Source organism: Pistacia vera, unplaced genomic scaffold (assembly GCF_008641045.1).
Source record: "Pistacia vera cultivar Batoury unplaced genomic scaffold, PisVer_v2 Contig773, whole genome shotgun sequence".
Taxonomy (NCBI): Eukaryota; Viridiplantae; Streptophyta; class Magnoliopsida; order Sapindales; family Anacardiaceae; genus Pistacia; species Pistacia vera.
Genome location: NW_022196638.1, coordinates 114,936 through 128,295, shown reverse-complemented (window position 1 = coordinate 128,295; position 13,360 = coordinate 114,936). Strand labels below are relative to the sequence as shown.

Below are 13,360 nucleotides of genomic sequence, written 5' to 3'. Positions count from 1 at the left end.
ATAAACTGGTTATTAAAGTTTAAGATTTAACATAATCAATTCTTATGATTATGAATTGATTATTAATGTATTATTGTAATTATGCCATGTACTAATGTTTACCCATTAGTTAGATGATCTTTGAAAGATATACATGGTCATGATGTCAATGCATGATTAATGTTATGAAATGGCATGAAGATGCAATGTAATACATGTTTTAAGATGATGTATGTGAGCAAGAGGTAATGTAAATGGGTTGATAATCCATAGATGAATTAAAAGTATTAAGCTCACCAAAATATGTATTTACATGCCATAAGATGTTAGAGATGCAAATAGACATGACAGAGATGCATATAGACACGATGGAAAACGCGTAAGCATATCCTCGTATACCGGTTGAGGAAAGATGAATATATGCTTTAGATGCTAAATAACGCGTAAGCACGCCTCCCGATGATATGAGCTCTAGATGAAATTTGAGGCTAGATGATATGAAGTGCTTAAGATGCTAAGAAAGGTCCGATCGGCTAGACGTTAAATGTTTCATATGCATTTAGTTGCATTACATGAGTTATGATGTTATTTACATCATGAGATGATTTATACTCATGTTAGATGATTTTAGATGTTATGTCATGACATGTGATGTGTGTGTACTATGTTTACATACTTATTTGTATGTGTACACATTGATGTTTATCTAGCCATGGGATAAAATGATGAAAAGCATATGACTTAGTAATAAAAGGGGAAGTATCCCTAGATGTAAAAGATAAGTGATGTGTTAACAGATATGTTTAAATAAAGATCAAATAGTACATTCAGAATGAAATAGATCATTCCTTACTGAGCGATTAGCGCTCACCCTTTCATTGTTGATTGCTTTGCAGGTAGACTAGAAGCGAGGGATGCTAGAGACAGCGGGACTACACGTGAGGGGAGATGATTTATTGTCATCTCGATGTTTTTATCTTGATGTAAATAATGTAAATGATAAATATTTGAGAAATACCTTTGGAAGCTTCCACCCTATAAATATGTTTTGATTGTGTAATTTCTTAAAGTTTGTAAATTATAAGTTTGGATCCTGCGTGACATTTTATATGCATGTTTTGGATATTATTATTATTATCCTTATATAGATTTTTTCTAAATACAACTCGTTCTCCAGACATGTATCCTCGGGATTCTCATTGAGGGATATTCAGAGGATACCTGACTGGAGGGGGGTTTTACACCATATCCATGTGATTCATCGTAATTGGTCATATTCGATAAACAGTTCACTAACCGTTTATCCATGATAATGCCTTAGTGACATACCTCTTATAATCACCCACACTAATACCATCACATGATTTTCAATGGAGACATTCAACATGCCTACTATGCAATGTTATTGCCCAATTAACATTACTTGCGTAGGGAATTCTTTGATGATTCGATCTTCTGAAGATCTGTGTCATCTAGACATTTCACATGCAATATTAAATATAATATAATATAAATGAAGCAGAAAATCAACATGTGAAATAAGAACATTTTCTTTTATTCATAATACATTTACAATATATAATGTCCTGAAACCGACAATACGATTGGTTCCTAGGGCATACACTAACACACTCTACAACCTGCTGGTTTATCAATTAAAATCTAGGTGTTATTCTTCATCAATGAATTGAATTCCCTCAATTGCCCTGTTCCATTCTGATTTTTTAGCTCCTGATACAACTTCCTGAAATGTCTTGGGCTCATCATTCATTTCTTCCTCCACCTGAAGAGCATAAGCTACCAAGTCTACATAACCTAGTCTATTAGGAGGTCTAATCACTCTTCTAGTTCTATCTCTTGAAAACTGATAATTTGTCCGGTTTTCCTCACAAAAAACACCCTTGTTCTACTACATGATCATCATTTTGCTCATCTTCATGAGTATCATCAGTTCTAGGTACATTGTCAACTCCACCTTGATTCAAACTTAGATAGAATTTGAGTTTTGAACCTCTAATTCTAATCCTAGATAACAATCATTGGAGTTCCCAGATTCTTCTTCAAGACCAGGTAAGATATCCTCTCTAAAAACAACATCTCTACTCACAATGCACTTCTTAGACATTAGGTTCCAAAATTTATAACCTTTCACCCCATCCGGATATCCTAAGAAAATGCATTTGATGGCTCTAGGCTTTAACTTGTCTTCTTTAACATGAACATAAGCTAGGCACCCAAAAACCCTAAGGTTTCCCAAGTCTACAGAATGTCCAGTCCATTTTTCAAGAGGAACCTTAAAGCCTATAGCGGATGATGGTGTTCTATTTATCATATAGACTATAGTGTGAGTTGTTTCTGCCCAGAACTTGGTTGACAGCTTAGAACATAACAGAATGCTTCTAACCTTCTCTAGAATGGTTTTGTTCATTCTTTCACAAAGACCATTTTGTTGTGGGATATGTCTAACTATTTTATGTCTAACAATCCCATGAGTTCTACAGTAATTGTTAAACTCCTCAATAACAAACTTTAGACCATTATCAGTCCTCAGTTTCTTCATTTTCTTTCTAGTTTGAGTTTCAACCATGACTTTCCATTCCTTAAACCTAGAAAATGCTTCATCTTTGGTTTTAAGGAAATAGGTCCAGACATGCCTAGAGAAATCATCTACAAAACTGATAAAATATCTACATTCCCCAAGAGAATAATGCCTAGATGGTCCCCAAACATCCGAATGAACAAACTCAATTGATGAGCTTGAGTAATGTTGACCAACCCCAAACTTCACTCTACTCATTTTCCCAAAAACACAGTGCTCACAGAATGTCAAAATCCCAGTTTTATCCCCACATAATAAATCTTGTTTACTAAGCTCTCCAAGGCTTTTCTCAGTAACATGATCAAGTATTTGATGCCATAAAGTGGTTTCATCCTGCCCCATAGTTGAACCTATAATAGTTACTCAAATATCAATTCTACCCTTCAACACATACAACCCATTTTTCTTTTCAGCCTTCATGACTACCAAAGACCCTTTCAACACACTAAGAGTCCTATTTGCAGCCTTATAACTTAGACTTATTGAGTCTAATATACCAAGAGAAATGAGGTTTCTTTTGAGATTAGGAATGTGTCTAACATCAGTGAGGGTTTTGGTTAATCCATTATGAAGATTCAGCCTAACCAAGCCTATTCCCTTAATGTGACAAACTGCATTGTTCCCCATCATCACTTTCCCACCATCTAACGATTGAAAGGGACTAAACCACTCCTTGTTTGGTATCATATGATATGTGCAACCACCATCTAGTATCCACTCATCACTAACTCTAACTTCAGAGATAAATAGGACCTCTGAACTTTCATAACCCTTTGATACTACCCCTGCACTATCACTATCACCTTTTTTTTCATATTTTTTCCTATTCTTTCTCTTGAGACAGTCTCTCCTAAGGTGACCCTCCTTATGATAGAAGAAACACTTCCATTTTCATGATTTAGATTTCGACCTATGTCTATTCTGCCCTCCTTTTTTCCGGTTTTTCTTCTCAGACCTTCCTCTAACAACAAAACCCTCACCATCACTCACATGTTTTTCCCTTACCCTATTTTCACTATCCTTAGCATTGATAGCCTCTACAACCTCTCCTAACTTCACTGTCTCTCTACCATATTTTAGTGTTTCCACAAAGTTTGAGTAGGTTTTAGGTAAGGAGTTTAATAGGATCACAACCTGATCCTCATCAGCAATCACTACATAGATGTTTTCTAGGTCTTGTATAATCTTTAGAAAGTCATCTTTATTATCCTTTAATGTTTTTTGCTCATCCATTTTAAACCCAAACATACTATGTTTTAAAAACAATCTATTAGGAACAATTTTCGATTGGTAAAGAGAATCTAACCTGCTCCATATCTCAATAGCAGTTTTTTCTTTCTTCACCTCTCGAAGAACTTTATCACCTAAGTCGAGGATCAGTGAGCTCTTGGCTTTGTTCAACATGTCCTGTTTCGATAACAGTCAATGTTTCAGGTAACGCTTCTTTTCCTTTTAGAGCTAAGGCCAAGACTTCTTTGATTAGCACTGCTTCCATTTTCATTTTCCACAAGCCAAAATCATTTTCACCTGTAAACTTTTCAAGCTCAAATTTAGTTGACATATTTTTTCTCACAGAGTTGACAAACAGAAATGTATACAGACGCAATGAAAAAGAGAACTAAACAATAGACTTCTAAGCTACACTGAAATAAGAGTAAATCAGTAAAACCCTAACAAAGCCCTGAACCGAACTCTAATACCAATTTGTTAGGATCCTAAGGGTTTACTAATTAACACTTTCAGCCCAAATGACACAATCAATAAACTAATTGATTAATCAAAAGGAAAGAAATAAGCAGGCAAAGAAGAACATAGAACATGGTAAATTATAGTGGTTTGGCTTTGCAGCTTACATCCACTCTCTAAGGCTCACAATAGGTATTTTCATTACTCAATCACCAAGAATGTATAATGGATGAATAAAGAACAAAGAAGAATACAAAGGAAGGAACACACCTAAGTTGAAAACCCTAAGTTTTGCACTTAAGAAAACTCTAATTCACCAACAGTGTATAAGTAATTAATTATTGCATAATACTACACATACAACATTTCTCATACAACATTATGTAGTAAAAGACGATTGACTGATTTTAAATAAAAAATTAAATTTCACCGAATTATCTTTTGCCACATCATATTATATGAAAAATATTGTATGTATAATATTAATCTTAATTATTCCCTTTGTTCCTCATCCTGTAAACTTGTGTGATGGGTCTGGGTGATCTGTCAATAAAGTAATTTACTCTTAATTAACCCTATGCTCACCAACATTTCAGTCTCTAATAAGATTTATAGTTTTAACTAAAATATAAATATATATGAATTTTTAAATTTCAACTCTTTATGCGAGATTATACAGATTCAACTGAGGTAAAATCATGTAATTTGAGCAATAAAAATAAAAATAAAATTAATGTAAGAAATTAAAATGGGTGATCTAACATCGACAATATTCAAGCATTACTCAATATGAATTACTCTATATATGAATAGTTTGCATGCATGTATAACATTTTTTAAGTTTAAATTGGAATATGATTATTAAGTAATTACAGCCAGGCCTCATAAAGACATGTTAATTTTCTTTTTCCTTTTTTAAGAAATACAACAAATATAAGTATAACTATAAACTTGGATTGACATTTATAGATTCATATTTTTATGGATGAAACCAAGATTTTAGTTTTACCTTTAAATGAAGTAATTAAGTCAATTAATTGTGATATCTGGCAAAGGAATATGAATATAATTAAAGGAATATATAATAATTAAGCTTGCAGGGTCCTTAAACTGAGATCTTATGGGCGAAAATAGAGTTTACTAATGTCTTTAATAATTTATTTTACATTATTTCTTATTGTTAGTCAAGGAAAAATCAGAGCTCTATCAATTGAAGAAAATTTGGAGTTGGAGAGGGAGCTTGCCTTCTTGAAAAAGCCTGCTGTGAACCATCAGGGTACTCATTATACTTTATATTACTCCTTTTTTTTAATAGACTTACAAAGATATCGACAATCAATAGTTGTTGTTTGAGGCGAGATTCGATTTCAAGACCTCTTAATATTTACAAGAAATTTCATCTATCGAGCTAACCGATAATACTATTTTATTAGATAATTGAATTTTCTTGCAGACTATCTATGGAGACATTTATGATTGTGTGGATCAATATAAACAACCAGCTCTTGACCATCCTTTGCTTAAAGATCACAAAATCCGAGTCCATTTCTTTCTTTAACTTAATCTTTGTACACAGTGTAAGCATGAAATTTCTATAGCTGCATTTCTCTATTGGATTCTTCTATAAGTTCAAATTTTGGGATTAAGTGTTTTAAAAGTGGTGCATTTGTCAAATCCAGGTCCAATTAAGTATAAATTGTCTGTATGGGTAGGTTTCACCTAAGTGTATGTCACCCAAAATGCATTTACTTGGTTACGATGAATAAAACTTTATAAAGTAAATCTCAATCTCATTCACTAACTATGTGAGATGTAACAAACTCTTCAGATCTTGTGCCCTGATGAGGTTGTCATATCAGTCCATTGGGTAGTTAACCCGTTTTGAAGCCCAAATACAAATCCCTCCAAATGGACAATTTCTTTTTGATTGGACTGATATTTAATAATCTAATTTTGAACCTTCCATAGTACAGACTGATCATCTAATGTGATTGCCTCGCAGACTAGGCTGAGCTTCGCACAAAAAACATATTCATCAAATGCTAGGGCTACTATACATTTTAATTTAATAGTTTGTAAATTAAATATAAAGTATTAACATATTAATATAGTCTAATAGAAATTGGAACTCTTAATCTTAAATGTAAGACCAAATTTGGTGTTACATAGAAATTAGAACTCTTAATCTTAGATGTATGAAGTCACAAGTCCAAAACTCCAAATTATATCCAATGTCAAAATTTATTAAATTATTTATTTATTTGTTTTTTTGGAAGAGATTGATTAATATTAAATACATTTATAATTAATTGAAAATATTATATAACCAGTAACCCTCTAAATTGATTAAAAGAAAATATTAAAAAAAACCAAGTTAAAGAAAACAATTAAAAAATCTAATATATATATATAATTTGTTTGTTACAATTAAATAATTAATCTCTCAAATTGACATATTTTTTATACATAATTAGCTTCTAATGATTTTTTGGGATTTTCAGAACAAAAGGTTCTGAATGTAGGTTATGTCCTATGCAAGATTAAGTTTAACTTAACATATAAACTAATTAGCCATTTCCTCGTTTTTATTTTATTTATTTTGAGTATTTGGATAATTGTTGGACTCATGGCAATTGCAAGTTCCCCACTCTTTAAGATATTTAAGGCATTAAGTTGATGAAATTTATATAGAAATTAGAAAATGATCCAACGGGGACTATTCCCCATTTGCGGGGAAATTCCCCAAGGGGACTACTTCCCATTCGGGTGGAAATTACCCGTGGGGCTTACTCACCAAAGGGAGGGGGAGGGGGGAATTCCCCGTGGGTCTGTGATGGGGATTCCTTGACAACTCGAGGGGTATTTCCCCAAGAGTCGATTACGGGGATGGGGACCCCATTCCCTGACCCGACTGACCTGTGTCCATTTTTATTAATACTACATATACAACATTTCTCATATAACATGAAGTTAACAAAAGTGATTGGCTGATTTTAAATAAAAAATAAACTTTTACCCAATCATCTTTTTTCACGTCATGTTGTATGTATAGTATTACTCTTAATTATTCCCTTTCTTTCTCATCCTATAAACTTGCGTGATGGGTCTTGGTGATCTATCAATAAAGTAATTTACTTTTAATTAACCCAGTGTTCACCAACATTTCAGTCCCTAATAACATTTATAGTTTTAACTAAAATATAAATATATATGAATTTTTAAATTTCAACTCTTTATACGAAATTATACAAATTAAAGGTAAAATCATGTAATTTGAGCAACAAAAATAAAAAATTAATGTACAGAAATTAAAATGGGTGATCTGACACTGACAGTATTCATGCATTACTCAATATAAATAGTTTGCATGCATGTATAACATTTTTTAAGTTTAAATTAGATTATCATTATTAAGTAATTACGGCTAGGCCTCATAAAGACATGTTAATTTTATTCTTCCTTTTTAAGAAATATAACGAATCTGAGTGTAATTATAAACTTGGATTGACATTTATAGATTCTTATTTTCATGAATGAAACCCGGATTTTAGTTTTACCTTTAAATGAAATAATTAAGTCAATTAAATGTGACAATCTGGCAAAGGAATATGAATATAATTAGAGGAATATTATAATAATTAAGCTTGCAGGGTCCTTAAAGTGAGATCTCATGGGCGAAATTAGAGTTTTACTAATGTCTTTAATAATTTATTTTACATTATTTCTTATTGTTAGTCAAGGAAAAATCAGAGCCCTATCAATTGAAGAAAATTTGGAGTTGGAGAGGGAGCTTGCCTCCTTGAATAAGCCTGCTGTGAAGACCATCAGGGTACTCAGATTATACTTATATATTACTCTGTTTTTTTTAATGGACTTGCAAAGATATCGACAATTAATAGTTGTTGTTTGAGGCGAGATTCGATTTCAAGACCTCTTAATGTTTACAAGAAATTTCATCTATCGAGCTAACCGGTAATACTATTTTATTATATAATTGAATTTTGTTGCAGACTATCTATGGAGACATTTACGATTGTGTGGATCAATATAAACAACCAACTCTTGACCATCCCTTGCTTAAAGATCACAAAATCCAGGTCTGTTTCTTTCTTTAACTTAATCTTTGTACATAGTGTAAACATGAAATTTTTATGAGTAATACTAACCTTACAAAGAGGCATACAAAGAGACAAATCCAACCATTCTTTGTATACCTCTTTGTAATGCTAATATTATTCAATTTTTATAGCTACATTTGTCTTTTGGGTACTATAAGTTCAAGTTTTGGGATTAAGTGTTTTACAAGTGGTGCATCTTTGAGATCCAGGTCCAACCAAGTAGAAATTGTAGATATACTTAAGTGTATGTCTCCTAAAATGCATTTACTTAGTTACGATGAATAAAACTTTATAAAGTAAATCTCAAACTCATTCGCTAACGATGTGAGATGTAACAAACTCTTCACCATACGGATCTTGTGTCCTAATAAGGTTGTCATATCACTCCATTGGATAGTTAGCCCGTTTTGAAGCCTAAATACAAATCCCTCCAAACGGACAATTTCTTCTTGATTGAACCGATATTTAATAATCTAATTTTGAACCTTCCATACTGATCATCTAATGTGATTGCCTCACAGACTAGGCCGAGCTTTGCTCAGAATTCATCAAATGCTAGGGCCAGCAGGCCATCAGGAATTTCATCAGTACATATCGGCTTGGATGATGAATGTCCATCAGGAACAGTCCCCATTCGGAGGACAACAAAGGAAGAACTGTTAAGAGCAAAAACCAGTTTCAGAAAACTTTTTCCAAGTTTTTATCAGGCAAATGCAGATAATATAATCAAGCCCAAAGTAAGTTACAAGTATTTGCAAATGTTAACACACTACATTTCTGAGCAGTAATCCTTCTCCATGTTTTAGTTTGCAGGAATTTTTGCAGGACGGAAACAAAGTACAGTGTACCATGGAGGTGCTGGATACATTAGTATCTGCAATCCTGCAGTCGAACCTGGACAATTTAGCTCATCCGTAATTGCAATTGAAGGTGGTCCTGCTGATTCATTCAGCACAATCAGGGTTGGATGGATGGTATATATATTCTCCAGAACTTAGTTTTATGAAATTTCTGAAGAGCTCCTTGAGTTAATTTTCTGCAAATTATTCCAGGTCAATATAGATCTCTTCAAGGACAGTTTCACTCGCCTATATACTGTTTGGGGGGTAAGTGTTTCTTCTTTATCTTGGTCTCGGTATTGTAATAATCAAAACTGCTCACATGTTTTCTTCATCAGCAAGCCGCCGGTGGAATTTCTCATGGTTGCTACAACACATATTGTTCAGGTTTCGTCCAAACAGATACCACAATAGCACTGGGGATGGTCCTTGAACCAATTTCAGTTGTTGGTGGAACTCAATATTACATCTCACTGGAAATCAATCAGGTAAATCCCTGGTACAAACATTCCCATCTTTACTAAGCTCATATCTCTCTGTCATAGAAAACTGCATTTTCTTGATTGGGTAATTTGATTATTACAGGATAAGGAAACAGGGAACTGGTGGCTCGTGTATGGCGAAAATGGGAAAACAATTGGGTACTGGCCAAACAGTCTGTTCACATATCTGAAGAATGGAGGTGAAATTATTGGTTGGGGAGGAATTGTATACACCACAACACAAAATATGCCAGCTATGGGAAACGGAGACAATGGGGAGCTGTATAGTTGCCATTTTAGGCAAGTTGCAGTGAAATATGAAGCAGGGTCAGGTCTCAATGGGAGCATGGATGCGCCAATTAATGTTATAAAAAACAAATGCTACAAGGCTGGAGATAATTCCTACAAAGGATTATACTGGGGTTACAGCTTTTATTTTGGTGGGAATGGTGGGGATGTGAACGAGTGTTCTCAGAAACTCTAGAAGCAGAGTACTATCAATAAATCCATATTNAAGCCACCAAAGAGCCCATAAACAAACTTGTATTTCAGAGTTGCTTAAGAAGCAAGAGACAGAATAGCACCTGAAGAGAAGTTCTAGCTAAAACAGCACTTTGGCGTAACTGATACTGGATTAGAGCTTGAAAACCTACACACAGTTTGAAAATAGGATGAAAAGAAGGAAAAAAAAAAAAAGTCAAAACACCAGACACAAAGCTCTAATGGAGCAACCATTGCTCTTTCTTAATTACAAGACATAAGAAATGTCCACGGAAACACTCCAACTATAATAAAAAACAATAGAGTTTACAACTTCAAAGCTATTGTTAGAATACTGATCATCAAAACAGTGAAAAAGAAATATTATCCATTGAGCAAATGCTCATGAGTTGAAGTGGGATCTAACTTTCGAAAAAATACAGAAAGAGAGAAAGAAAACTTGAAGAAGCTGACCAGCTGACTTCTGGAACGTGACGATCTTCTCCACAAATCCATGAGGAGAAAAAACTTGATGCAGCACTTCCACAGTAATAGGATAAAGCATGTGATGAATTGTAACTAAGAGAATTCGGTTCGGCTATGCATCCAGAGAGTGCCCAACAGCAAACCAGCAAAGAGACAGAAGAGAGAGAAGAGAATAAATAGAGAAATATAGACAGAGAGAAGGGAATATATAGAGAAGTAAAGGTAAAGAAAAGAACCAAAAGAAACAATCATCAACAATGCAACATTCAGATAATGCTTAAAACAAAGAAATCTGAAATCATGACAAGAGAAAATTAATGGTGAAAGAGCAAGAATGTATATAAAGATATTGATTTCGTTGGTTATTTGCATTCAGTGATCTAAAGTAACTTCTCTACCACACTTCTACTTTGCACATTGGAATACATACACCTCTATGGTTTAATATACAAATATGCAATGCATCAAACTCTGCATTAGAAAACATAAGAATGCAAATTGGCTCTCTGACATGACACTAAAAATGGTGGACCAGCATGGCTTTACAGCACGTTGTAATACATAAGAACAGTTTTCTCTGTGATGTGGGTTATACAAAAATACAGTTCCTCTGTATCTCACAATTGAAGTGATATTTTTAGTAACAAGAACTTAATACTGGTCCCCAGCAGAAAAGACAATATCGGTATTTTTTATATGGATTGCCATGACTCATACCCTCTAGGCCTTACACTAACTCTCAAACCAAAATATTGAACTAATATTATCTTGCCATCAATATGCACAATTATCTCGTTATTTTTCTATGGATTGCCATGACTCAGTCCCCTCAAGGGCCTTACACTAACCATCTCTGAAACCAAGATATTGAACTTATATTATCTTGGCCATCAATATGCACAAATATCTCGTTACTGTCCATAGTATTATCATTGTAAACATTCCATTTAATGTACTAATTTAGATTAGTTCCTGCTCCAGGTTATGTCAACATCTAAGGTGATATCAACAGTAGACTGATTACAACCAAATCAAAACATTATGTAGATAAGAAAAATTAAATAAAGACATGATAAGAACATCAACCCTAGTTCTCTAGTGCCCTGAATGATAAAATGATCATTGTCACAAAAACAAGACACCAACTGTTCCATTCAAGCTCATTTTTCTTTTCCCTTGAACATAACCATATGCATGTAATTTGATTTCAACATATCAGGCTCAGGTACAAACCTCATCCCCTCGTCCTTGAGTATTTTGATCCATCGTCGTTAACTCCTGATGTGACGAGAACTGAACATAAACATTCCTTCCCCTGGGATGACACAATTCAACTTTTAAACAAAGAGGGGCAAAAATTGTATTTTTAATAGCTTCAAAACACCCAGGTAATATTTACAAACACAAAATAGAATATCCTCAAAGCAGGGTTTTAAAAGGAAATATTGGCAATATTTTGGTACCTTATGGATGGTTGGACGTTTGCGTAATACTGGAGAGCAGCTATGGCTGAAGGAACATCTTGCATTTGGAGGAGAGCCTAAACTCAAGGCAGACAAAGTACAAAAATCAAATCTTAAGATTTGGCTGGCTGCAGTCAGTAGTGAGCAGCTGCCTTGACCATATGTTCAAGAAATAACAAACCTGATTCTTTGCACGAAGCATCACAAGCTTAGTTATGACTCCAAATGGCTGGAACAGCTGAAGTAAATCATTCTGATAAACCCAGAGCAAGTCTATTAGATGATGTATAAGTAAAGAAGAAGAAGATGCAACCACAAGATACAAATGAAACACAAGAGAAATTTATCTCATCCCAAGTTTCATCACCCTTACATTCAATGCACTAGGCACTTAATTACAAAATAACATTTCTCTTCCCACTAAAACTAATTACTTTAACGTAAATAACAGGAAATTGAGAAAGAACATACTTCAGAAATCTCATGGCCCACATTGCGAACGTGAATAACTTTTGAAGGTTCAGCCATTGAAACTGTAAATCACCCTGTAACAAGTCCACCCACAGTAAACATTTCAGCTTCTAGCGCAGCATTGCTTTTCAACATGCAGTTATCAAATTTTAAACACTACCAATACGCATTAAGCACCTACTTAACAACCCAAACGTAGTTAAACCCACATTAAAAAGAATTAAACTTTCCACTAAACGCCTCCCGCAACCTAAATTCACATAACTCACAATCACATTAAATCAACAACACGACGTCGTTCTATCTAGTAAGTTACTTAAAAAAACGACAGTACGAGTCACAAGACCACGTAGATTGATTCAGATAACGAAACGCCCTAACCTAACACTTCGAATCTAAACAATATACCAAGTAAACAAAACGTTGTCGTAGCATCGCCCTGACTTTTATTATTGTCTTCAAACAAACAGAGAGAAAAATCATGAAATCGAAGACAGAGAAAGAGAATAAAAAGAATAAAAAGAACTTGCCTGAGAGAAAGAGACAGAGAGAGGAAAGAGAGAGAGAGAGAGAGAGAGAGAAGGTGACTCAGCAGTTAAAGTGTAGATCAATTGCTTCGCATGTTATGTGAGTTGTGATGTGTCGAGAAGAAGAAGGAGAAGAAGAGAGAGCCTGAAATAGTTGGGAGTGATTGCGTTGCCCTATCTGTTTCTGTCTCTCGCCCTAAAAGGACCGACTTTTTTACGAGTTATGTCAT

General features: G+C 34.0%; 2 protein-coding genes across 2 annotated transcripts; one reads left to right on the top strand and one right to left on the bottom strand.

The window, feature by feature from the left end:
* The first annotated feature begins 7,364 nt into the window (after positions 1 to 7,364).
* On the top strand, positions 7,365 to 10,187 carry LOC116116437. Its single transcript, XM_031402499.1, has 8 exons — positions 7,365 to 7,390; positions 8,000 to 8,093; positions 8,275 to 8,361; positions 8,904 to 9,119; positions 9,189 to 9,356; positions 9,435 to 9,488; positions 9,560 to 9,709; positions 9,807 to 10,187. Exons 1-8 carry the CDS (start codon positions 7,365 to 7,367, stop codon positions 10,185 to 10,187), a joined length of 1,176 nt encoding a protein of 391 aa, XP_031258359.1.
* Positions 10,188 to 10,251: 64 nt separating this feature from the next.
* Positions 10,252 to 12,663, bottom strand: LOC116116436 (polypyrimidine tract-binding protein homolog 3-like). Its single transcript, XM_031402498.1, has 6 exons — positions 12,604 to 12,663; positions 12,314 to 12,385; positions 12,133 to 12,209; positions 11,903 to 11,984; positions 10,658 to 10,781; positions 10,252 to 10,352 (listed from the first exon to the last, which is right to left on the bottom strand). Exons 1-6 carry the CDS (start codon positions 12,658 to 12,660, stop codon positions 10,252 to 10,254), a joined length of 513 nt encoding a protein of 170 aa, XP_031258358.1. The 5' UTR covers positions 12,661 to 12,663.
* Positions 12,664 to 13,360: the final 697 nt, after the last annotated feature.

Excerpts from the sequence above, each read along its gene's own strand:
- LOC116116437 (XM_031402499.1), top strand. The coding sequence starts at position 7,365 with ATGGGTCTTGGTGATCTATCAATAAA. Across the intron at positions 8,362-8,903 it reads TTAAAGATCACAAAATCCAG|ACTAGGCCGAGCTTTGCTCA; the intron begins GTCTGTTTCTTT and ends ATTGCCTCACAG. Across the intron at positions 9,120-9,188 it reads ATAATATAATCAAGCCCAAA|TTTGCAGGAATTTTTGCAGG; the intron begins GTAAGTTACAAG and ends TCCATGTTTTAG.
- LOC116116436 (XM_031402498.1), bottom strand. The coding sequence starts at position 12,660 with ATGGCTGAACCTTCAAAAGTTATTCACGTTCGCAATGTGGGCCATGAG. Across the intron at positions 12,386-12,603 it reads TGGGCCATGAGATTTCTGAA|AATGATTTACTTCAGCTGTT; the intron begins GTATGTTCTTTC and ends TGGGTTTATCAG. Across the intron at positions 11,985-12,132 it reads AACGTCCAACCATCCATAAG|GGGAAGGAATGTTTATGTTC; the intron begins GTACCAAAATAT and ends GTGTCATCCCAG.